General features: G+C 41.4%; 1 protein-coding gene across 3 annotated transcripts in view; it reads left to right on the top strand.

Moving 5' to 3' along the window:
• Positions 1 to 26,256, top strand: part of dcc (DCC netrin 1 receptor) — a 318,930-nt gene that overhangs the window by 227,176 nt on the left and 65,498 nt on the right. For 2 of the 3 annotated variants that reach the window (XM_038733762.1, XM_038733763.1), the window contains exons 14-19: positions 8,183 to 8,324; positions 10,358 to 10,468; positions 12,124 to 12,318; positions 16,556 to 16,651; positions 21,967 to 22,205; positions 24,585 to 24,723. In XM_038733762.1, the coding sequence (XP_038589690.1) occupies positions 8,183 to 8,324; positions 10,358 to 10,468; positions 12,124 to 12,318; positions 16,556 to 16,651; positions 21,967 to 22,205; positions 24,585 to 24,723 (922 nt within the window). The remainder of the gene's footprint in view (positions 1 to 8,182; positions 8,325 to 10,357; positions 10,469 to 12,123; positions 12,319 to 16,555; positions 16,652 to 21,966; positions 22,206 to 24,584; positions 24,724 to 26,256) is intronic. The other variant, XM_038733764.1, reaches the window with a different exon arrangement.

Here is a 26,256-nt window from a genome sequence, read left to right as displayed (position 1 = left end):
CAAAAACACCTCCGTGTGTACTTTAGTATATTCAACACAAACACAAACAGCTGTTTATTTTATGAACACACACTGCCAGGCATTGCATGTTGTAATGCAGCGCAAATAGAGACAGTCTGCCCTCCATGTGATTGCTCCTTGTACCCAGAGGACATTCACACACACACACACACACACACACACACACACACACACACACACACGGTCGATGTAGTTGCAGCACTCACCCAGAGGACATGAACAAACAATCACAGATTGAATTCAGGGAGTGTTTACTCACCTGCCCCTGTGTGTGTGTGTGTGTGTGTGTGCGTGTGTGTGTGCGTGTGTGTGTGCGCGTGTGTGTGTGTGTGTGTGTGTGTGGAGGTCACAGGGTAGATGGGGTGTTCTGTATGCAGCGCTCACACTGCAGCTCAGCATACAGAAACAGAAGAGAAACCCACTGAATTAATTCTAGATTCAAGTTTTGTTTTTCTTCAAAGCTTTTTCATCCATCGATCGGACAAACTGCTCAGCAGTACAAAGTACATTTGGAAAAACAATAATACTGACTGTATGAAGTGTGATTTCAAGGCTCTAAAAGTCTAAACTAAACTTTTATGCAGAGCAGGTGAAACAGTCAAAATCGATGATTCCTTTATAAGTCTCTAATTGGTTTCTGGACAAAGGTGTCAGCTGTCTCCCTTGTTCTTGTATTTTGGCCTCGGTGACAGGTGAAGCTCAGTGACATCAAGAGTTATTCAGACTGAAAACTATTGAATGAAACATTGGTTGAGCATTAAGTGTGAAGTCTGAAGTGTGTCAACTCGTCACAATAGCATCAATTTCATCACAGCTCCCCGAACTGCTACTGTACCTCGACTTCTTCTGTGCGTTATGCAAAAGGTATCAAAGAACTTGAAGTTAGGTGATGCTACATGATGCTACATGATGCTACGTGATGCTATGTGACGCTGTGGATGTGTGTTGCATGTAAACTTTACAGGTTATTTGTACCCAGATGTTTGGGCCATGGCCACTGAAAATTGTCTATTCTGGTTGGCTGGAAGGTGTGGATTAACTTTTATCCGACACTATAACTGGACTATCCCATAGGAAAGCAAAATCCAAGATGAGATCTCAGTTGTTTCTTTCTTTTCTCCTAGACACAAATGAGCTGCTTTTAATAACAAGGTGAGACCAAAGGCCTTTTCTCCCACTTCTCAAATTCATCTCAGGAGAAACAACCATATGAAATCTCATTTATGTCTGACTCTGATCAACACGAGATCTCTAACTGATCTTAAATAAGTCTCCTGAACATTGGACCATGAGACCAGAGAAAGAGCTCAAAGAAAACTCAGCTATATCTCCTGGGATCCCATGATTCTTCTCATATGTCTCAGTTTTCTCATATTGGCCTCAGGAGCAAAAAACTCATCTCTGTCTTACTCTGATCAAAAGATGAAATCTCTATAGCATCTTAAATAAGTGTCATTTTAGTTTAGTAGAATGTGGATCAGAAAAAAAGCTCCAAGATATTCCTCAGTTTTGTCTTAGTGACCCCACTTAGCGGTTCTTTTACTCAAGTACTTTACTTACATCAAATGTTGAGGTTGAGTATTTTCTTTTTATGGGGGTTTGTACTTTTACACCCCTTAATTTCAAATCCTTATTGTATTTATTGTTAATTATCTGTTACAAGTTAGTGAGAAAAATAAAATAAATTTTGACCCAATACTTTGACATGATGTTTAGAGATTAATTCATTAAGGGCCGAATGCACGCAAGAACTGAGATACAACATGTGTCTGTCATACAGAGTAAGCACTTTTACTTTTGATACTTAAGTACATTCACTATGGAATACTTTTATATCTTTTACTTGAGTAGAATTTTGAGGACTTTAATTGTGGAAATCTATTTAAAGACAATAAGTCCTTCACTGTTAATTTTAGCTGGATGGCGCAGCGGCAGTGTTGTTGCCGCAGGGTAAACCTCCAGCACGGTTCTCCAAGCATAGACAGTAATGTGATACAATCAAGCTCACAAACATCTCCCCAGAGCTCCCAACTGCTTTTTAGGAGCAATAAGCAAGACATTAATGATTTCAAAAGATACAATGATGAGATCTCATCTGTTACTTTAATTTATCCTATTGTAATCTCAATTCAGTATCCACTTGTCTTACCTAAGTCTCAAAACCTCATTCTCTCTTCATCTCATCCTTTTCTCCTAAGGAGTTTTAGGAGCAACAATTCAGATTGGAGTGATCTCAAAAAGATATACTATTGAGATCTTAGTGTTTTCTCAAGAGTTAAAGAAAAGACTATTCTGAGCAAAAGATTTTTCCTCTGGGATTGTGTTTGGAGTTTTAAATGAATGTGGTAGTCTTCATATATAAAAAGGATAAACCTTTCATTGAGAACCACACAAATTTTATTTCAAACATGTTTTATATTTGCATGAATCTAAAGTCCAAATTGAAGGCGCATCTCGAAACCACCCTCTGCTTTGTGCTGGGTGGCTCTTACCTCTGCAGCAGCCTTTACCATCATGGAATGTACAACTTGTTGTTTATTATCTCTTTTGTATATACAGCTGGCTCATCAAGAATCTAAATTCACTGTAAAATATCTATCAATAGTATCAATATCTTGTTTGTACAACTTGCCATTTTCTATTAATTTATTCTAAGTTAAAGTAACACATTGAAATTTGCACCCGAGTTCATTTACTTTACAAGGTTCAAGTAGTTTAAAACAGAAAACACAACCGGTTATGGTAACACTTAAAAAAGTCTGAGAAAGAGATTTGTTTATAGGCTAACCATGAACTGACATCTAAAAGTTGTTTATCATAAATTCTACAACTAATAATCAATCACAGTTCAAGATTTTTTTCAGGACTCACACAGGACAAAGCTTGGCGTGGTGCGAAATCCTGATTAAGATTATTATATATATATGTATATATATATTACAGTAAGTAATATTAGCAGTGCTTTCTTTGTTCGTTAAGTTTCCCTCAGACATCTCTGCCTCTTGTGATTATGACTGTTTTTTTTCTTATTATCAGTATTTATTATCAGTGCAGACCTCCATGCATTTTACTCGCATCCTCTGAGGGGAAATTAAAAAAGACTGAGACTCCGCCTGTTAGAAGGCTGTGAACGAGGCCATGGCTTCTCTTGCCCTGCTGCTTTACAATGTCTCCATCTGAATACAAAGCAGCTGCAGGGGGGATTTCTGCTCCCGACATTTTCTGCTCCACTCAGAAAGAAAAAAAAAATGGGGAAATGATTCAGTGTTACAGTACAGCCTGGGGCAAGTTTACCTCTAATTCACACAAAGAACGAAAGTACATTTGAAACCGTCTTAATTGATCCATGGAGCCTGTTTAGTTCAGTGAGCGCAGCAAAAGTGATGAAAGTGAACTACTTAATGAACACAGCAGACTGTGGTTTCGTTAGCAGCAGGTGGAGAGTGGACTTCAACCAATAATACACAATGTAGGTCTGATGGCAACCAGTGAGATGGTTCACACTGTAGACACACTCAAGCAGCACAATACAATTGCAGCCGTAGCAGCCATGAGAGCAGCAGCAGAAGCAGTAATTGAAGTACTAGCAGCAGTAATAGAAGTACAAGCAGCAGAAATAGAAGTACCAGCGACAGTAATAGAAGAAGAAGAAGAGAAGAAGAAGTTTTATTTATATAGCGCCTTTCCAGAGCTCAAGGTTGCTTTACATGGTACATTTACACACTAACACACAACATATAACACAACATATAGTCACATTTAAACAAAATACATGTTAAATAGATATGTTTTTAACTGTGTCTTGAATGTAGCCACATATGGAATATTTCGAAGTGAAAGGGGCAGTGAATTCCATAATTTTGGAGCATTAACACTAAACGACCTTCTACCTACTGTAGACAACCGGAAACGAGGGATGGACAATAAACCAAGTTCAGTTGATCTGAGAGACCGTACAGGGCGGTAGGTGAAAATATGGGGGTGCAAGACCATTTAATGCCTTAAATGTTAGAAGCAATACCTTAAAGTGGATACGTGATGCCACGGGTAGCCAGTGAAGGTCATGAAGCACCGGAGTAATGTGAGCAGAACGCCTGGTGGAAGTGAGAACTCTTGCTGCTGAGTTTTGAATGTACTGTAATTTTGCAGTTTTTTGGGAAGACCAAGAAATAAAGCATTGCAATAATCCAGACGTGATGTGATTAATGCATGGATTAAGATTTCAGTGTCAGCTGAAGAGGAAAGAAAGAGTTTTTAACAAGAGAAGAAATATGAGAGCCAAAAGATAGAGTTGAGTCGAATAAGACACCGAGGTTACGAGTCAGTGATGAAGGCTTAATATGGAAACCATCAATATAGAAGGACTGGTCCATCCTTTTGACTGAGGCAGCAGAGCCGATCACTAATATCTCAGTTTTATTGTCATTTAATTTGAGGAAGTTAAGATGATACATGCAGTGAGTGAGTCAGGCAGGGATGGCCTATCGGAGCTGGTGGTGAAATAAATTTGGATGTCGTCAGCATAGCAATGGAATTGAAGTCCATGCCTGCGTATGATGTTACCAAGTGGGTGTATATAGATGATGAACAATAGTGGACCAAGAACTGAACCTTGAGGAACACCCTGTGTAAGTGAAATAGTGGCAGAATTATGACCTTGTATGCAGATATAATACTTTATGTCGCTGATAAAGGAAAAAAGCCAGATATCAGATGCCGATATCAGAAAGCTGAGAAATAAGTAGTTCATGGCAGACTGTGTCAAAAGCAACACTTAGATCAAGGAGCATCAAGATGTTTATCAACCCTGAATCCATGGACAAAAGAATGTCGTTAACCACACGCAGAAGAGCAGTTTCAGTGCTATGAGATGGGCGAAAACCTGACTGAAAAGGTTCAAAAAGACCATTTATATCCAAATAAGATTGCAATTGCGAAGCAACAGCCTTTTCAAGGATTTTGCTTAAAAATGTTAAATTGGATATTGGTCTGTAATTGTCCATGTTTAGATGATCAAGGCCAGGTTTTTTAAGAATGGGGGTCACCGCAGCTGTTTTTGATTCTGCTGGGACAATGGCAGAAGCTAAACTACAGTTTATCATATGCGTTATGAATGGTGCAACCTCGAGGACACACATCTTAAGCAAAACAGTAGGTGTAGGATCGAGCCGGCAGGATGTAGAATTTGACTTCACAATTAGATCACTTATTGCAACAGGAGTTGTCATAGTAAAAGTAGAGAGAGAGTTTGATGAGTGAGCTGGATCAGATAACATTAAGTTTGATTCACTTGTACGAGTGTTTTTGGTGATGGAATAAGTGATAAATAGAAGTACTAGCAGCAATAATAGAAGTATTAGCAGCAATAATAGAAGTACTAGCAGCAATAATAGAAGTACTAGCAGCAGTAATAGAAGTACTAGCAGCAGAAATAGAAGTATCAGCAGCAGTAATAGAAGTACTAGCAGCAGTAATAGAAGTATTAGCAGCAGAAATAGAAGTATCAGCAGCAGTAATAGAAGTACTAGCAGCAGAAATAGAAGTATCAGCAGCAGTAATAGAAGTACTAGCAGCAGTAATAGAAGTATTAGCAGCAATAATAGAAGTACTAGCAGCAGTAATAGAAGTACTAGCAGCAGAAATAGAAGTATCAGCAGCAGTAATAGAAGTATTAGCAGCAGTAATAGAAGTATTAGCAGCAGTAATAGAAGTATTAGCAGCAGTAATAGAAGTACTAGCAGCAGAAATAGAAGTATCAGCAGCAGTAATAGAAGTACTAGCAGCAATAATAGAAGTACTAGCAGCAGTAATAGAAGTACTAGCAGCAGTAATAGAAGTACTAGCAGCAGAAATAGAAGTACTAGCAGCAGAAATAGAAGTATCAGCAGCAGTAATAGAAGTACTAGCAGCAGTAATAGAAGTACTAGCAGCAGTAATAGAAGTACTAGCAGCAGTAATAGAAGTACTAGCAGCAGAAATAGAAGTATCAGCAGCAGTAATAGAAGTACAAGCAGCAGTAATAGAAGTACTAGCAGCAGTAATAGAAGTACTAGCAGCAGAAATAGAAGTATCAGCAGCAGTAATAGAAGTACTAGCAGCAGTAATAGAAGTACTAGCAGCAGTAATAGAAGTACTAGCAGCAGAAATAGAAGTATCAGCAGCAGTAATAGAAGTACTAGCAGCAATAATAGAAGTACTAGCAGCAGTAATAGAAGTATTAGCAGCAGTAATAGAAGTACAAGCAGCAGTAATAGAAGTACTAGCAGCAGTAATAGAATTACTAGCAGCCGTAATAGAAGTACTAGCAGCAGTAATAGAAGTATTAGCAGCAGTAATAGAAGTACAAGCAGCAGTAATTACTGTAGTAGGAAAAGTATCAGCAGTAGCCGCAGCAGCAGACGGTACTGTAATCATAGCAGTATGTCGCAGTGATGTACTTATATACAGTGATGTTATTAATAGTACTAACAGTCTGATGAATAAAAAACGAAAGCATGGTTGTAGTATTTGTCTCCCGGTAGAGAATTGTGGTGGTGGTGTTGTCCTCCTTCATGGATCGTTTGCCTCTTTCTGTCTCTGTGGGAGTTGCTCCAACATGAATTTAACTTCTGTATCGTTTCCATGGAGACCTCACATCCAACTGTGTCCTGTCAAAGTGGCTAATTAGTTAATGAAGCGCATGGTGATGCCCGACCAGACAGAGAGAGAGGGAGCGTGTTGAGGAATTTGGCCGACACACACATTTATTCAATTTGTCCCTTTCTTTCTTTTTCTCTCCCTCCATCCTTCTGCCCCCCCCTCCCTGTAATCAGTTCTGCTGTAATCAATTAGCAGGATGAGAAGCAGCAGAGGGAACAGGTGCAGCTAAATGTTAATGAATTCCTCTGTGGCCGTCGTCACAGTAACACTGGCTGAATATTTAAACTGCTCGTTGGCCCGGTGACTTACACCACAGCTGATGGAGGGAAACACACACCATCATTCTGAGCGTGTGTACGTGTGTGTTGATGTGACACCAACAACAGATGTGTGAATGTGTGTGATACAATCTGTATGTGTTTAAGTGGCCGCCTGGTTCTGAGCTGTGCGTGTGTTGCATAAAATGGATTAATCCTCATTTGGTGTCACAGTGCAGGTGATTCAACGTGGATGTTTTAAAGTTAACCTGCAGAATTTTTATGTAAACAAACTGTTACAGTAAAACATGATGAGAGAGAGAGATGGCTCAAATCGTTTCTAATCTATTAATCTTCATTCATTATTGTTCAGCCCACCTAACACACACACAGGGTCATACTGAGTATATCAGTGAATTGGCTGATGGCAGCTGCCTCACAGAGCGCAGCACACTGGGGGCCGAGCAAACATCTGCTGTGTGTGTGTGTGTGTGTGTGTGTGTGTCTGTCAGAGGTGGGTTGTTAACATGCAAATAAAGCAATTAAAATTCATGCAACACGCACCCAAACAAACACACACACACACACACACACCGACACGTACTCATACACGTACAGATAAATACACAATGTATATACACACACACAAACGTACACACACAAACAGAGTCAGTGTCAGACTCATCTGAATCAAATACAGAAACACAGCAGAAACCAGACGGGCCCCTCTGCTGATCGCCGGTCAGATTTACAGTCGCTTTTCACACCTCGCTGTGATAAAAACACAGACACGCTCAGACACAATGCTAAACCACGTCATCTTTGTGACACATCAGGATGACAGGTGGTTTCAGTTGTTGTGAAATCCTGTTGTTGTTGGCGCTGATGTGAATATGTACTGCCTTGTAATCACGTTTTTATACTACAGTGTTTATTTATTCTCTGTTTCCTGCCCAGGGACTACAAATGTAAATGAGCTTATAGCTAACTCTGGTACATCTAAGTAGAGCCCGACCGAAATTCACACTATCTGACCCCTTAACATTGTGTCCCAAACTTCATGTTTATGGGCAGAACTGATCAACTGCAGTACCCAGTATCTCCGGCATCTCTGCCACCCAAGAATGCATCCAAAAGTTCCTCAGAAGTGCTTTTGCTTGTCTGTGCCCAGGGGCCCATTGTCTCATAAATAACCCGTTCACGTCTTCAGTCAGAGGATGTTTTGCAGCACGATTAGTTTACTCATTGTTGTGATTGTCTTTCAGAGCATCAAGGTGTCATGGCAGCCGCCTCAGCGCAGCGCCCAGAACGGCGTCATCACTGCCTACAAGATCAAATACAGGAAAACCGGTCGCCGTGGAGACCAAGAGGCCATCGAACCCAACAATTTCTGGTACCTGTTCACAGGTGAGTCTCCACGGTTTGATTTATTCTTACTATATTTAGTTTGATTTTGGAAGTTCAGGTAATTTAAATAGTGAAAGTTTTATAAAACTGGTCTCTGTGTTTTTACAATCAGGCTGATTTTTTGGAACAAATTCCAAAAAAAGGACCTTGATTCTAACAACATTTCTATATTTACCCAGACTGTATATCAGTATGCAGGGATTTAAGGAAAACACTAACAAATGTTTTCACTGGAGGTCGCCTGAGGCTGGCAAAGCAGTCTGACATAAACATTCAATCAACACAGACGTAATGCGCGTTTGTGAGTGTGGGTGAGTTACACAGTGGACTGCTTTTCCTCTAAGCAGTCCACCGAAACCAAGAAATCTGCACATGTGCGAGTGTGTCTGCATTCAAACTGCCACCAGCTATTATTTCAATTTGAGGTGGGCAGGATTTGAATGAAACTGATCTTCCTTTTCATTATTTTCCACTGATGGTTATCTTCATCCGTCTGTCCGCACAGGAATTCATTCCCCACTGGCAGGTGTTTATGTGTGTATTGAATCTGATCTGCCGCCTGCAAGCCTGGCTGTCAGCAATAAACACTCTTTTCACTGACTGAGAATAAGAAACTGAATTTCAAAACATAAAATAAAGAACTGCTGCTTCACTGAGAGGATTAAAAGGATGACACATTGAACCCGTGTTAACACTTTCATTTTCACTACACAGTAAACTCAGTGTGACAAAGATCACAACATCTCCAGTGAGAAGGAATCAGAGGCTTTAAAACGTGTCTCTTCACTCTGTAGCCAATATTTGAACTAAAATTGCTTGTAGGCTCAAACTGAAAACCAGAGGTTTGCTCCTTTAGGTTCTACACTGCCACCGCCAAATCATAAAATAAAATTGATCAAGAATAATAGTGTAAAATCCTGCAAGCCTACCACAGAGGCTGCAGTGCTTGTTACAGCCACAATATTAAAGCGCTGGATAGAACAAACAACATACTGATGATGTTTCTATTCTTAGATCTTTACCTGTGGAGCTTTGTTCTTAGAGCAACTCTAGAGGACAGGTCACAGGATCATTAAAATCTAAATGGTGCACTGATCAGGACTTTATGTGGAACACTTGCAGATTTTGAAACAGTTTGAGAAAAAAAGGAACATATCAAGGTTAGAAGACTGTGTCCAAATTCAGAAGCATTCTGAAGAGAGCAGCAAAGCAGGAGGAGCTGCGGGTCCCTGATGTATTTTATCCCACTGGAAATTCCCAGAAGTTGGACAGAGTCATTGTTTTACAGGTCATAAGCAAGTCTTAAGTCCAGGGTTAGGTCCTAAGTCACCACAAACAAGTTCCAAGTGTCCTTCATCAAAAGTCCATTTTTGGCCTTAGATATGATACCCCTAAACCACTGCTACTATTGCAATGGCAAAGAAGTCAGGGGAGTGAAGCAGGACTTTAGCAAATTCAGAACATTTCGTAGTTACAGTGTGAGAAAGCATTCTTTTGCCTTTTTAACAGAGATGTTCAAATAGTTGTTCATTGTTTGTACTGATGATTCAGTCAGGAGACTTTCATGATCATCTAAGCCTTGAAATGCTCGGTCCACATTGTCTGTGAGAAAATAAAACAGACATTTACTGCAGAAATGCTGGACACTGGAAATAACTCCTGCCACTTCGCAACTGTAGCTCCTAGAGCTCTGATGTCACAGCTATGGATGGATACCTCAGAGTCCTCAGACTAAATTGATGGAGAAACCTTTAGTCTGGAAGATATGTAATATGGTACACTGAGCCATGATCACTGAGGTTACTGTTAAAACTTTTAACACACATTCATATAGCAAAAAAAAACATTCCTGGAACCACAAGTTTTGCCCATTTCTACACTGTTGCTGTTATATTAACTACAGGAATATGTATTGCAGCATGCATGGACACATGTATAGTTCACATATACAGTAAGGTAGTTATTCTCACTTGTAATGGCATTCTCTCTCTCTCTCTCTCTCTCTATCTGTCTCCCCTTCTCTCTCTCTCCAGGTCTAGAGAAGGGCAGCCAGTACAGTTTCCAGGTAGCAGCCATGACAGCCAATGGAACAGGTCCGGCCAGTGACTGGTACACCACTGAGACGCCGGAGAACGACCTGGATGGTGAGAACAGAGAGAAAGAGAGAGAGGGTTTGTGTGTGTGTGTGTGTGTGTGTGTGTGTGTGTGTGTGTATGTGTGTGCGTGCGTGTGTGTGTGTGTGCGTGTGTGATCTGTGCAACAGCATGTAAATACCTCCACTGTCCTAACACACATAAATATTTCACCAGTTAAGGGCTGAGATGGATAGATGCAGGATAGATTTGCCTCAGGGGAGGAGGGAGGAAGGAGGGATCGGAAGGTTGGAAGGAGGAGGGGGATGTGGAAGACAGAGGGAAGGAAATTAAATGAAATGTTACAGCTAATGACAGATTTTCAATGAAACAAACACAAATAATACATAGAAACGCTTTACTTAAACTCTCTCATTTAGTTATATAGTTAGTTATATTTCATATTTATAGTTATTATATAAGTAGTGTAATTATTTGATAAATGTTTTATGAGATGACAGAAAGTTATTTGAGAGAGTTTTTCTATACTCCCGAAAGAATAAATTCCTATTTCTATAGCAACAAGTGCTAAAGCAACGAAACCCAGAGGTTCCCTGCCTTTGCTTTGACTTCCACTGGAAAAACAGAAGATCTTTTTTCCTCTGCTTCTATTTAGTAAATGACCACCACACAATCTGTTCCGCCTACTGTTTAGTAGTGTGTAGGCTAAACAACATGCAAACATGCAATAAATCCCTCACAAGTGTTTTTGACGTGAGACATTAAGCACAACATGAGTTGAAAAACCAACTAGATAAATATAATGTATTTAGAAGCAGATTTAAGTGTTTATTAATGTATCTGACTACAATTATACTCCTTCTGTGGGGGCCCATAGAAGAAGGCTGATGTAAGGTATAGACAAATAATGAATGGCAATATGGTAAAACACAGTTGTAGTAATATAAAATATGTCTTCATAAGAGAAGTTATAATTGTTGACAACTATTATACATTAATAAACAATTAAAATGGTCAAATAGCTGCAGAGACTTACAGTACAGTTTGTTGTAAATTATTTAATTAAAACCATGTTTGTATACTCATTATACATGCTATATAGAGGGCGTTAAAGTTTGCAAAAAATTTGGCTTTGGTCTGGAAATTATTTTACAGTACCTGAGGAAGATGCTTTTTTCCCCTGGAGAAAGAAAGTAGACAGCAAATGGGCTGGCAGTTCTTGGATTTGGTCATCTAATAATTTCTAGCAGACTAATTGGAAAAACTGACCTCTGGTTGAAGCTCAGGAGGAGGATGTCCTGGTCAGCAGGAAGCCAGAGATAAAAAACAAACACATCCATGCTAACTGTGTTTCCAGGCTGGGACAGAGGGAGACGCAAATCTCATTTCAATTGATTATCACTCAATAAAGTGATATGAACCGTCTCCCCCTGAGGCAGAGAGCGCGCTAATCTGATCTAATCTGACGCTGAGGAATAACACAATGTGTCAGGGCTTATTAGGGTTTAATACACAGCTAACAGAGTTAGCAACTGTTAGCCCAATTGCTCTAAGCACCTGCTACTGTTGCTTCTAACAGGGTAGCTTTAAAACCGCCAGTGGTGTAGGTCAGGGCCGAAGCCAGGACCACAGAAATACTGAGGTTTGAGATTATCACTTGTTGTCTTCTTCTTTGGTGTGACGTTTCATTGTTTGTGTCTTTGCAGAGAGTCAGGTTCCCGACCAACCCAGCTCCCTGCACGTCAGGCCGCTTCCCAACAGCATCATCATGTCCTGGACTCCTCCCCTCAGCCCAAACATCTTAGTTCGAGGTTATATCATTGGCTACGGAGTGGGAAGTCCCTACGCCGAGACGGTCCGAGTGGACAGCAAGCAGAGATACTACTCCATCGAAAACCTAGGTGTGGGAGGGTGGACACACAGATTTATGGCCTGATCTCTGACAGATTTGTCAACATGTTATACTCCATTTCAGGGAGAATCTGTCCACTCGATGGAGTGGGCAGATTCAAAGGACCGGACCCAGGCAAAAAGATTTGTGCTTCCAGTACAGAGATACTTCTTCCCGTCTTTATGCTATGCTAGGGGAAACTGCTAACCTAGCTCTCTATTAGAGCTCCATCCCCAACCTGATCAGCCACAAAGTATCAAGTTTTGAGTTGGGGTTTGGGCTTTTTTGTTAAGCATCAGGTTGGGTTAGGGTTTAGGTTTAGCTATTTTCAAATACACTGCTCAAAAAAATAAAGGGAACACTAAAATAACACATCCTAGATCTGAATGAATGAAATAATCTCATTAAATACTCCTTTCTTTACATAGTTGAATGTGCTGACAACAAAATCACACAAAAATTATCAAAGGAAATCAAATTTATCAACCCATGGAGGTCTGGATTTGGAGTCACACTCAAAATCAAAGTGGAAAACCAAACTACAGGCCGATCCAACTTTGATGTAATGTCCTTAAAACAAGTCAAAATGAGGCTCAGTAGTGTGTGTGGCCTCCACGTGCCTGTATGACCTCCCTACAACGCCTGGGCGTGCTCCTGATGAGGTGGCGGATGGTCTCCTGAGGGATCTCCTCCCAGACCTGGACTAAAGCATCCGCCGACTCCTGGACAGTCTGTGGTGCAACGTGGCGTTGGTGGATGGAGCGAGACATGATGTCCCAGATGTGCTCAATTGGATTCAGGTCTGGGGAACGGGCGGGCCGGTCCATAGCATCAATGCCTTCCTCTTGCAGGAACTGCTGACACACTCCAGCCACATGAGGTCTAGCATTGTCTTGCATTAGGAGGAACCCAGGGCCAACTGCACCAGCATATGGTCTCACAAGGGGTCTGAGGATCTCATCTCAGTACCTAATGGCAGTCAGGCTACCTGTGGCGAGCACATGGAGGGCTGTGCGGCCCCCCAAAGAAATGACACCCCACACCATTACTGACTCAGTGTGAACATGCTTTCATCTGTGAAGAGCACAGGGCGCCAGTGGCGAATTTGCCAATCTTGGTGTTCTCTGGCAAATGCCAAACGTCCTGCATGGTGTTGGGCTGTAAGCACAACCCCCACCTGTGTACGTCGGGCCCTCATACCATCCTCATGGAGTCTGTTTCTGACCGTTTGTGCAGACACATGCGCATTTGTGGCCTGCTGGAGGTCATTTTGCAGGGCTCTGGCAGTGCTCCTCCTGCTCCTCCTTGCACAAAGGTGGAGGTAGCGGTCCTGCTGCTGGGTTTTTGCCCTCCTACCGCCTCCTCCACGTCTCCTGATGTACTGCCCTGTATCCTGGTAGCGCCTCCATGCTCTGGACACTACGCTGACAGACACAGCAAACCTTCTTGCCACAGCTCGCATTGATGTGCCATCCTGGATGAGCTGCACAACCTGAGCCACTTGTGTGGGTTGTAGACTCCGTCTCATGCTACCACTAGAGTGAAAGTACCGCCAGCATTCAAAAGTGACCAAAACATCAGCCAGGAAGCATAGGAACTGAGAAGTGGTCTGTGGTCACCACCTGCAGAACCACTCCTTTATTGGGGGTGTCTTGCTAATTGCCTATAATTTCCACCTGTTGTCTATTCCATTTGCACAACAGCAAGTGAAATTGATTGTCAATCAGTGTTGCTTCCTAAGTGGACAGTTTGATTTCACAGGAGTGTGATTGACTTGGAGTTACATTGTGTTGTTTAAGTGTTCCCTTTATTTTTTTGAGCAGTGTATAATTTATTTAGAACTTTCTCTCATTGACTGTGCCAATTGTCTGCATCAGTGCTTGTCAGGTGATGCAAGTAGACAGTCAATGCCCAAAAGGCACGAGACTATGTGCTGCGTTACCTTAAAGAACTCAGCAATGGTTGAAACAATAGACTGTATAAAAGAAGTGGACGCATTGTGACGTTACCCGTTGGTTTGTGGACTGCCGTTTTGAAGCCTTGAGTTTGGCCGATGTTGAGTTTTTGTAACCAGCGGCACCGGATGTGACCATTTATAGATGAGACGGTGGAGTTAACGGCCGAGTGTGGAGCTAGCTTGCTTAGCTAGGTGCATCACGTTAACTGTCATTTTAACAGGACTGACAATTTTGTCCAGCAAACACCAGTCTTAAAACTAAATGTACTCAAAGGGACTTCCGCATTGGATTCACGCTGGAAGCTTCCGGCTTGGTTGAAACAAAGCAAAGATTGAGATTCTGCTCTTGGGTCAGGTCTTACATGTGACAGAAGGGCCATAGTGTCCTAAAAAAGTACAAGATTAGATAGCTCTTTCCAAGGACATTTTGAAAACAAAATTGATAAGAAATGTCATTTCCCAACTTAAAGGTATGTTTCAAAGCCATCTTCACGGTGCCTGGAATCAAATTCCAGTGGAGAAATACCGAATCTTTTATTTATTTATTGCTGGCCCACAAGAGGTCACATTTTAGCTTTAGCTTAAAAATACATCATATGCATCAGTTTTTATTTGTAAATGTGGAAAATAAACTCCCACCTGGTGGCTACATTGTCCATATTGCCACAGTCACGATGAATCAGGTCAGTTCCAAATATAAAGCTATGGGCCATAACCAGGTCTCTGTTTTAGGAACTCTACAGTCAAGTTTATGAGGGAGAAGAAGAACAGTATATGGCCTGATTTTGACTCATTTCAGTGGACTGTTTGTCCCCAGCAGATCTGCACCTGGCTGTGAATTTAAAAAGTACTGTATGTGCTCAGAGCCTTGCTGAAGGGCAAACTGGCAATGGTGGCAGACACATCTGATGTCACACCAGTACAACAGTCCCAGACCCAGAGACAGCTGCAGAGAGAGGGAGGGAGCAGGAGAAGATTAACACAGATATAGCTTTTATCCCAGTGTGATCCACACCAAAATAATTAATCATTCCATGAATTCCCATTTCTAAAATGCTTATCAACACAAAATACGTACTGTAATATTTGCATCCCTCATAAATCCAGCTGCTCCTGCCAACAAAGTGCCAATATTGACATAGCATTCCCATGTTCCATTAATTCATTATGATGATGAAATCCCCATTTAATTACAATCAATAATTTAAAGGAATTTAATAAGAAAGCTGCTTGAGGTGGAAATCTAATTGTGAAAGGTCGAAAAAGAGAAAACATCCTCCCCAGCGACTGCAACAAGCAATTTGCATGCCAAAGAAGACAATAACAAATTGGATGAATTTTTATACGCAGATGAAAATCTCCATCTCAGGTCTCATAATAGAAGAGTAATGAAAAAATAAAATCTAGCCGTCGTGCGGCATGCCCATGTGGGAGCGAGTGCACATATGTACATGGCATTTATAATTCACGGTGATCATTAATTCATGTGGTGAGGCGTCTGGGGAGCGGAGCAGGCGTGTTTGTTTAACTGATGTGAGGGTTTGATGCTACATGGAGAGAACATGCAGCATCATCACAGCAAGAGCGACGAGTGGCGGCAGGACAAGCCGCTGCATGACAATCAGTTCATACGCCTGCAGTCATCATGTCTTTGGGTACATGAGGTCAGGACCGAGGAAAGAAAGTCACGTCCTTTAAACCATCGAGGAAACAACACAGTTATGGAAGTATTTAGCATATTGGTTGTAAAATTGGTGACATGAGAAATTAAGCCTAGTATAGTCATTGTAAAGTAGGAGTAAGGAGGCTAACCTTTGACCTTTCTATCAAATCAGTAAATTGACGTAAAATTTTAATAATTATGTATTGCTGAAGCATATAGACAGAGAAAGATTAGAACAATTAGAACAAACCAATTTATGTTAAATGGTAAATGGACTACATTTCTATTGCTTTTCTGGTCTGACAACTCAAAGCACACACACATTCATACCCTTGTGGCAGAGGCTGCCATGCAAGGTGTCAACTTCTCGTCAGGAGCGGTTAGGGGTTCAGTGTCTTGCTCAAGGACCCTTGGACACTTTGACACTCTCAGACCCAGGGATTTAACCAGGAACCTTCAGATTCCTGCTCTCCCTCCTGAGCCACGCCCTGCTCTCAACAGTGACATCTTAAATTGATTATGTACTGGCTATGTTTATTTGCTGAATGCTGATAAAATGACTCTTTATGCCTCTCTGTCCCTCTCTCTCTCTCTTTCTCTCTCTCTGTCTGCCTGTCTCTCTCTCAGAGCCGAGCTCGCATTATGTGATTTCCCTGAAGGCATTCAATAATGCCGGAGAGGGAGTTCCTCTGTATGAGAGCGCCGTCACTCGATCGCTGACAGGTACGATCACACACAAGTCACTGATGATAATCATAGTAATCACGTTTTTACAGTAGTACACTGGTGACGTGTTCACATTCAAGTGATATGTAGCAGAATAATGACATGTTACATGTCACTCCAGAACATAATGGTCATCTCAATGTCAGCATATAAACCTGAAAAAGAAGACTTTAATGTACTGTGACTGCTGTTAGTTTGAGGGTGAAGTGGCCTTAATACTTTCATTAGTAGTGACAGTAGTATAATTAGTAGTAATAAGCAGTAGTAGCCTGCTTGGTTGGAAATGTTTTTACAAGATAGGGTTTTCCTACCAAAGCAAGGCAAGACAACTTTGTAAGGACATTTCATACTCCAGGACATTTTGGTGTGCTTTACAAGGTACAAAAAATATAGCAAAGGTAAAAGATGTACAATTTTAAAAAGTGCACAAGTACTGGCACCCAGTGTAAGTGAAATGTAGATTTGTGTGTCATCTGCGTGATTATGGTAAGATACTTTATTATTTTGTATAATTTGGCATAAAGGAAGCATATAGCAGTCCACCAAGAGAGGTCGTAAGATCGACCCTTTTGGAACCCCACAGGTCGTGGCCATCTGCTCGGACACACAGTTACCAATGGAGACAAAGCACGTATGTTTTGAAGATATGACTTGAACCACTTCAGGACAGTTTCAGAGAGTTCCACCCAGTGTTCTTTACAATACATTTGGAGTCATTGTTCAGGACAATGTCATTAAGCCCCTTTAGGAGTGCAGTCTCTGAGTCTATGACAGGGACGAAATTCTGGTAGTTGTCCAGTGTTTAAAAGTTATTGGTGAAGAACTTTTTAAAAATCTTTACTGAAGAACGGTAGGTTTGATCTTTATTCAGTACAGTAGCATCAAGACTGCTCTTCTTTAGGAGAGAAGAGGCTTAATGATGCTTTCAAAGCCTTTGGGAAAATGCCAGATTGGAGAGAGTTGTTAACTATGACTATTAGTTCCTTCATTAAGCTTGTCAATACTGTTTAAGGAAGGTACTGGTTAAACAGGGGGATGAATTGAGATTGGCGATCATTTCTTCAAGTGTTTTGTTGTTAATGGTTTTAAATTTTGTCATGCCCAACAAGTAACTCCTGGAAAACTGCAGTGATTATGCTGTTTCGGTTGGCATTGTGGAGCTGACAGTGTATGTGATGCCTTGAATCCTGTCGTTAAAAAGGCATGCAGACTTGTGAATCTGTTTGATTTCGTGATAGCCATTGCCATTACTGTATGTGCTTGTGTGTGTGTGTGTGTGTGTGTGTGTGTGTGTGTGTGTGTGTCTGTGTGAGAAAGACTCATTAGCTCTTGCTGCAGACTATGGGCTGTAAAAGCGAGATAAATGAAACACATCCAACTCTCAGCCAAGTTTCATATTATGAATTAAACAGCCGGCCTTCCTCTGCTCACCCAGCAGCCTGCAGCTGACATAAATCCTTTATTACTCACATAAAAATGCCACATTTCTGAGGTTTTTCAACCCTCATGATGTGTTGATAGTCACAGGGAAATCCAACAGCAGAGACCTGTCAGCAAACCAGTTTCTTAACCTTCATTACAGGATGCTTATATAGTGAAACTTTTCAAAACTAGATTGTTATCATCACATGCTTTTTGTCTTTGATTGAGATTTCTTCAAAAGTGGAAGTCGCAAGAGTTGAGGAAGAAGAGCAAATCAGGGGAAATGGAGGTTGAATATGTAGAGAGAGACAGCAGGAGGGCGGCAGAGATAGAGAGAGACATTTGATGGACTTTAATGAAAGCTCATGGAACGGGGGAAGCAGCAAAAGAGAAATAAGCGACGGCAGGGAGAGAAGAGAGATGAGCAAAGAGAAAGAGGTAGAGAGGACATGGAGGGAGATGCATGGGATGTAGAAAACAAAAAAGAAAGAAAGATCGCCAACCATCAGGAGCTATTTGGGGTTCAGTGTCTTGCTCAAGGACACTTGTGGACAGGGGGGAGGTAGGAATCAAACTGCCAAACCTGTGATCAGTGGACACTGATACTGCAAAAACAACTCGTGTTACACATTATTATAATAAATGTTTTTTTTACAGGGTTTAAAGAAAGTGTTGTAAGAATCATTGGAGTGAATGGGAAGCAAACCTGTGGTTGTGTAACGTTGTCCAGGTTGATTAGTAGTGAAATGGACTAAAATAGAAAATTTCCAGAAAATCTCAATCTGAGTATAGAAGCAGGGGACTATGTTTACCGTATGTTATATAAAGAAGGGGTTTCCAACCTCTTTGTAGTTGTTTAGACATACACAGACACATCTGGAGTTCTGTAGAGATATACAGTCTAACATGGAGTTGGGTGACAGCCAGGAGTTGATAAGCTGAGACCCTGAGGTCTGAGACAAAAACTAAACCCATTACTGTTCTGACAAGGTCATCAACAGTGATACACACACACACACACACACACACACACACACACTTTCTGTCTTGTCATGCCGGGACAAGCTGAGCTCTCTGTCACTTAATGCTGGCAGGCTGCTGGAGAGTTTTTTACGAGAGCTTTAAAAAGCGTCTCGTTAATGGTGGGATCCTCGTTAATATACTGCCTCGTCCTCGCCTCACCACCCGCACACTGCAGAGACAGAACTGATCCTCAACCAACCGCCACGGTGCCGTTTAATCAAGGGCTGGAGGACCGCAGAAAGAGAGAGAGGGGGGGGGGGGGAGATGGGGAGGCATGAGAGCAATATGAAAAGAGGGAGGGAGAAAGAACAAAGGGAGCAAAGCAGAGAGGAAGTGTGAGGGATAAGCAAGGGATGGAAAGGGTAATGTAAAGGTAACGAAGGAAAGAGAGGGAAGGAGGGGTTGGAGGTTGGAGAAAGAAAGGAGGAAGGCATCATGGGAGTGATGTGGAAGGAGGAAGAAAGGAAGGAGGGAAAGAGGGAGATGCAGGACGGGAGAGAGAAGAAAGGAAAGGCATAGGGATGAAAAATGTGGAAAGGAGGAAGAAAAATGAGCAGACAGAGGAAGGATATGGAGGTAGGAAATAGGGGGATAAAGGGAGAAGGGCAGAGGAGGAGGCGCGTCCTCCGTCCTCATCAGTATTCTGTCCTGACTGGAGCTTTATGGTGATGCTGGACGAGCAGTTTAACCACGACACTGCTGCAGCTCGGCCCAGCTCTCCCTTCCTCTCCTCAGTCTCTCTCTTGTTAGTCTCCCTCTCTCTCTGTATGTTGGCCTGCAGCTTTACATCTCTCTTCCAGCAGCGCATTCGATGTCAGTGTTGATTCCCTCCATGGTGCTGTTTATACTGCATGACATATTTGAATCGCTCAACAAACCTGAGTGGGCGGCAGTGGTGACCAACAGAGATGCCGTTTGGAGCTGTAGCCACTTTAGCCCATCAACAGTCCAGAGAGTGTAGGTGGATTTGAAGGCTTGTGTGGTGTGGAGCCTGAGGAGGCAGTCTGTGTGTGTGTGTGTGTGTGTGTGTAAATGCGCTGAGATAAAAAAAGATGTTAGAATCAGAAACCGGTTACAAAACGGTTGCAGAGCGACAGACAGTGATCAGCTTCGTCTGGTCTCATTTCTGCTTCTTTTCTAGTAAGAGAACAGAACCAGAACGTCACTGCCATCGCCTTTGTACACAAGAAACTGGTGCAGCATTAAAATTTATAAATGGTCATTCTATCATTTATTCGTGCAACTTTAAGTTCTTATTCTATTGTTTTATCTTTTTTTTGTCATTTAGTTGTGGCATCTTTTATGTTTTACTGTATTATTTTCCCCAGCGTTTTCACCACGCAATCTAAAACAGATTTTTTTTACATTAAAAATCATCATGTTCAGCTGCCCTGCAGGGTTTTTTTTTACTTGTTGAATGCATCAAATTAAAAATAATTATTCAGTTGAAATTAATGACTTTATTAACTTCAAAACTGGTGTGTGCTTATTTTAAACTGTCTGTGCCACTAACTGTGTCTCTGCTTCCAGTAGGTTTGACTATCAGTAGATAGAATCCACAAGCTGGAATCAGCAGAGTGACTTTTATATTTTATTCTTCAGTTTACAGTGGTTACCTCTGCTTATTCCACCTCTCTGTTAGCATCTTTTAGCCTCTTTTTCATGTTCTGCTGCTTTCAGGTGCTCTTCTAGCCTTAACTTCCTGTGAGGTGTTCAGGTGCTGTATGCCAGAAATTGATTATTAAACTTTATATCTTTTTATTTATTTATTCTTCACTGTTGAGCACCTCAACAAAATGCATATACTTACTAATTTGACTCTCAAAGATAAAGATGTTGTTTTTTTTATCTTTTGGGGTAGGTTCCTGAAACATTCTCACATCTACAGCATTTCTGAAAGCACATGAAGGCAGCATCTGCTCTCTGATAGGCTGGAGACACAGATCCACACAGATGGCTTTCATTTGTTCAAATATACAGAAGCCAGCAGTGTGTGAACTGGTATGATGGCTGGAAAACAATACAGTGTCAGATGAAAAGCATCTATTTCCAATGTTTTTTTTCCTAAAACTTTTTGAATAATGAGAAACATTCCCCATGAGCCCTTAAAAGCTTCTTTTGGTTTTGATATATGTGAAACACAACTTCAAATGTTATGAATTCACAGTATATAGTCACATCATAGATATTTTAAATCTGAAATGTACAACATGTAATTGTTGATATGTTCTTGTTTTATTTTCATAGCTCTAGGATCAGTTCTATCAGTCCTGATAACACTCACCAAAGTATTTGCCGACATCTCTAAATGCCATGGCATCAATAGCTCGACTAACGTGGGTAACAAGGCAATTCTGGGGTCCTGCAGTTGATGTCATAGCCACACAACTGCCAGACTGCTGTTATATGATGCATGAACAGCAGCACCAAACCTAGAGTTAAATTTTTCTTATTATGGATATCAGCAATTAAAAGCATCTTGGTGGGGGAGAAAACCTTTAAGCCCCGCCCTCTGTGGATCTCAAGCTCCACCTTACGTTTAGAGTGATGTTTTTATCTCTCACTGTCTCCTTACTCTTTGTCTTGTCTTTTCTCTCCTGCTTTTCACTTCCTCATCCATCCGCTCCTCCTTTCCTTCTTCCCTCCTCTCAATCAAACATGGCTTCCTGCTGCACGTCACTTCCAAACTGGCATGTGGTATTTCTTTCGTGTTTGTTCATTTTTACACCTGTGTATATGAACACATAACAAACCTATATTAATCTGTCTCCATATGTAAATCTTCATTATCACACATTCATTACACTTTATGATTTCATTAACTATCCCCAAACACCCTGGTTACTGTTAACCCCCCCGCCCCTCAGACCCCATTGACCCATCTGAGGATGACCTCTTCCATCTCTTTGATAAATACCCCACTCCCATGCCAGACACCAGCACTCCCATGATCCCTCCAGTGGGGGTCCAAGCCGTGGCTCTGTCTTCAGACTCGGTCCGAGTCTCCTGGGCTGACAACTCCATGACCAAGAACCAGAAGGCGTCTGAGGTCCGGTACTACTCCATCAAGTGGAAGACCAGCTACTCCACTAGTGGAAAGTACAAGGTATACATAGACAGTAGCTGCACACATGAACATGTGTTCATGTTCAGCTACGTCACTTCTTAGTTTACCATTGTCTCTACCAGAGGACTTGGACACAAATCAGACTCTACGTGACAAAGTCTAAAAAGACGTACAAAGCTTAAAAGTTTAGCTTTTTATTAGACTTAACACTTGGGCTTTACCTGTCTTGACTTTGGGCTCAACTTGCAACTTGCCTTAGAACTTAGGAATAATCTGACAAATAATTACTTTTTCAGGATTCTAACTAAATAGTTTAAGGCTTGGAATTGCCTGCCTTGACTTCATACTTGACTTGGGTATTCCCTGTCTTGTCTTAACATGGGACTTGACTTGGGACTTACATGTCTTAACACAGGACTTGACTTGGGACTTACCTGACTTAATGTGGGACTTGACTTGGGACTTACATGTCTTACATTGGAACTAGACTTGGGACTTACCTGTCTTAATGTGGGACTTGACTTGGGACTTACATGTCTTACATTGGAACTGGACTTGGGACTTACCTGTACTAACACAGGACTTGACTTGGGACTTACCTGTCTTAATGTGGGACTTGACTTGGGACTTACCTTTCCTAACACAGGACTTGACTTGGGACTTACCTGTCTTAATGTGGGACTTGACTTGGAACTTTCATGTCTTATGTTGGAACTAGACTTGGGACTTACCTGTCTTAATGGTGGACTTTACTTCGTACTTTCCTGTCTTAATGTGGGACTTGACTTGGAACTTTCATGTCTTATGTTGGAACTAGACTTGGGACTTACCTGTCATAATGGTGGACTTGACTTGGAACTTTCATGTCTTACATTGGAATTAGACTCGGGACTTACCTGTCTTAATGGTGGACTTGAGTTGGAACTTTCATGTCTTATGTTGGAACTGGACTTGGGACTTACCTGTACTAACACAGCACTTGACTTGGGACTTACCTGTACTAACACAGGACTTGACTTGGGACTTACATGTCTGTCATTGGAACTAGACTTGGGACTTACCTGTACTAACACAGCACTTGACTTGGGACTTACCTTTCCTAACACAGGACTTGACTTGGGACTTACCTGTCTTAATGGTGGACTTTACTTCGTACTTACCTGTCTTAATGGTGGACTTTACTTCGTACTTACCTGTCTTAATGGTGGACTTGACTTGGAACTTTCATGTCTTATGTTGGAACTAGACTTGGGACTTACCTGTCTTAATGGTGGACTTTACTTGGGAATTAGCTGACAAATACTTGTTTGAAATACATACTGTAAGACTTGGGGTTCGACTTCAGACTTCATTTGGGACCTCTGTCTTGACACTGGGCTTGACTTGAAACTTGCTGGTCCTGACTCGGGACTTATGTATACCTTGTTTAACAGTTTCTTTGTCCCTCCTCTGCACTCTTAGAAGCTCGACACTTACAAGCTCTCAGAAGATGAAATTAGAGTTTGTCCACAGTAAAATGCATACGTTGTTGCATTTGTGTTTATTATTAAGTTCACCATCTTACAGTTAAACCCCTTCTGAACAAGTGTTACCACAGCAACTCCACTACCCGGTGTTTGATTATCTGCTCATAGGGATTAAATATCATGCCTGCCACCTCTAGTGCCGGTAAGAAACGACTCACCAGCAAGACTAAATGGAGCACAGCCACTGTAAACAATAATCATGGAGGATCAAGGAGCTTTACAAACTGGAGTTAAGAGTGATCTGATCATAAAACATTCTGTAGTAAAACACAACCTGGAATCATTTTGAATGTTCTGAAAACATGACAAGTCCTTCACTTCTTGTCATGTTCCCCTGTTCACCTGGTGAGACTTCTTTGATTCCAGTCAAACTCTGAACAAAATCTAAATCCTGCTTCACAAACACTGTCAAATACTAAACCTGTACAAGGGCAGTGTCTGCTCACCGTAATAAAGCGCAGCTTGGGGGAGACGGAGTCGGATGAAAAGAATTTTATTCCTCTTTTCTCTCCATTGGATTTTGGAAAATAAGACATTTTCTTGATGCTACAAGGACAATCGAAGTCTGGCCTTAAAGTGAAAACACAATTGAGTTTATGCAGCTGCTGGGGTTTGTTAATATTCACTGATGTTGAAGTCTAAGAAATATTCTTTAAAGTCAAAAAACAAGGGCAGAATGTCTCCACAACAGACAGGAATAGGATACTCAAAGTTTTATGAGACTCTGAAGCATTATTCATTTTGTTTTGTCTAGAATGCGCCTTCTTTAAAGGCAAAACTAGTATATCTGCAGCATATGTAATATATTGTAACAGCAGCTTCAGTCTTTTGTCTTGACTTCACTGTTTTTATTCTATAAAGATTTAAATTCTACAAACCTTTGTGTGTCCAGTCTGCAGACACCACAGCGCTCAGCCACACTGTCACCAGCCTCAAACCAAACACTATGTACGAGTTTGCTGTCATGGTAACCAAAGGCCGCAAGTCCAGCACCTGGAGTATGACAGCACACGCCACAACGTACGAAGCAGGTAGGTCTCTCATGTTTTTGGTTAGCCCTAATTGTTACCTAAACCTTAACCCAAACTCCTAGGCTCAACCCTCAAACAGTGCTTAGTCCTCAGGGTGTCATTTCTCCTCTGCAGTGTTCCTCATAGCTGTCACATATGATGTCATGCACCACTCCAATCATCCTGGTTTTAGGGTGTGCCAGATGATATTTTAATGTGTTGAATAATCCTGGTAAGTCCTGAGTACCACTGGGTGTCTTCTGATGATTTCCGTGATTGAGACCCGTGGTTCTCAAACTTTATCAAGTCAAGGACCCCTACACTGAAACAAATTAGACCATGGACCACCATTTAATTTGTCTTACTTATGGATGGAATTATAGTAAAAGTAAATGATTCCCCTTTTTGATGGAGAACCCCTGGAACACCCTTAAGGAAAAAGCTAGTTCAGTCAGAGACACACTGGGGAAATTGACACTTATAGCAACTGGTTAAATAGTTAGATTTGGAGGAAAAGGTTCTGTTCTTTGATGAAGTTCACAAGAATCTGAGCAGCAACTAGAGTACTGCTGTAGAAATTATAGTAGTGCAGAATCAGAGACAGCTAGAAACATGCATGAACATAAAATCTGTGAGTGTAGCACATAATAAAGAGGTTGGAGTGGTGGAGAGAGCTGGAGTAGAAAATGGCATCGGCATGAACATTATTTTAGGTTGTAATGGCCATTCTTTACTCCTGCATTAATATGATTGGATATTACTGGTCAGCTGGTGGCCAAACAGCTTATGAATGAGCCACTGATAGAGATGCACCAATGAAGCAACTAGCTAACACACAATACTCCAGCAAGTGGACTTTGAGCGAAGTTTGTTGTTGTCAAATACTGATGCCAAAATCAAGAATGTACTCTCAGATTCAAGCTTGTGTTGAGTTTTAGAGTTATTTTTCAATTGTAATCGACTTTTCCTCTATCACTTCCTTTTCACTGACATGTGAACACAGAAAGTTCATAGATTTCTTCTGCCGCATTCGTTGAAAGTCATTCTAGGATACACTGAATGAGGGCAGGTTCCGGAAACATGGGTTTACCAAAACAATATGGATGCTGAACTTTTTTTATTTTCTATCCTTCCCTGAACAACAATTACTTTTAAAAAGAGGTTCAGCAATGCACAGAAATCATGTTTTGGTGCACTGAGGTGTAATGGAGAAACTCCACTCTCCCCCGCAACAACACAACAACTGTCTGCCACAATGAAACCCAACCGCAGACTCAAACCAAAATGAATGTCAAGGTATCCCTTTCAGGATGTTTACAATCATGTTTGTCGGATTTGTCACCCAATTAAGCGTGAACGGCATTACCCCCGTCGTCTCCCTGGGGCCGCTGGAATACATTGACATTCAGAGCGAGCAGACGGACTGAGCCCACTCAGTCCCTGCAGTGATCTACAAGCTCTGGACACACAAAAACACTGACCGCATTTTCACAGCAAAACACAGAAAAAACTGCCTTTCCTGCTGCTCATAATACCTCTGCCTTACTGTTAGAA

Source organism: Micropterus salmoides, unplaced genomic scaffold (assembly GCF_014851395.1).
Source record: "Micropterus salmoides isolate LMB-PRFRI ecotype aquatic unplaced genomic scaffold, ASM1485139v1 Ms_hic_scaffold_20, whole genome shotgun sequence".
Taxonomy (NCBI): Eukaryota; Metazoa; Chordata; class Actinopteri; order Centrarchiformes; family Centrarchidae; genus Micropterus; species Micropterus salmoides.
The sequence above is the reverse complement of the archived record's forward strand: the minus strand, read 5'-3'. Positions and strand labels throughout refer to the sequence as shown.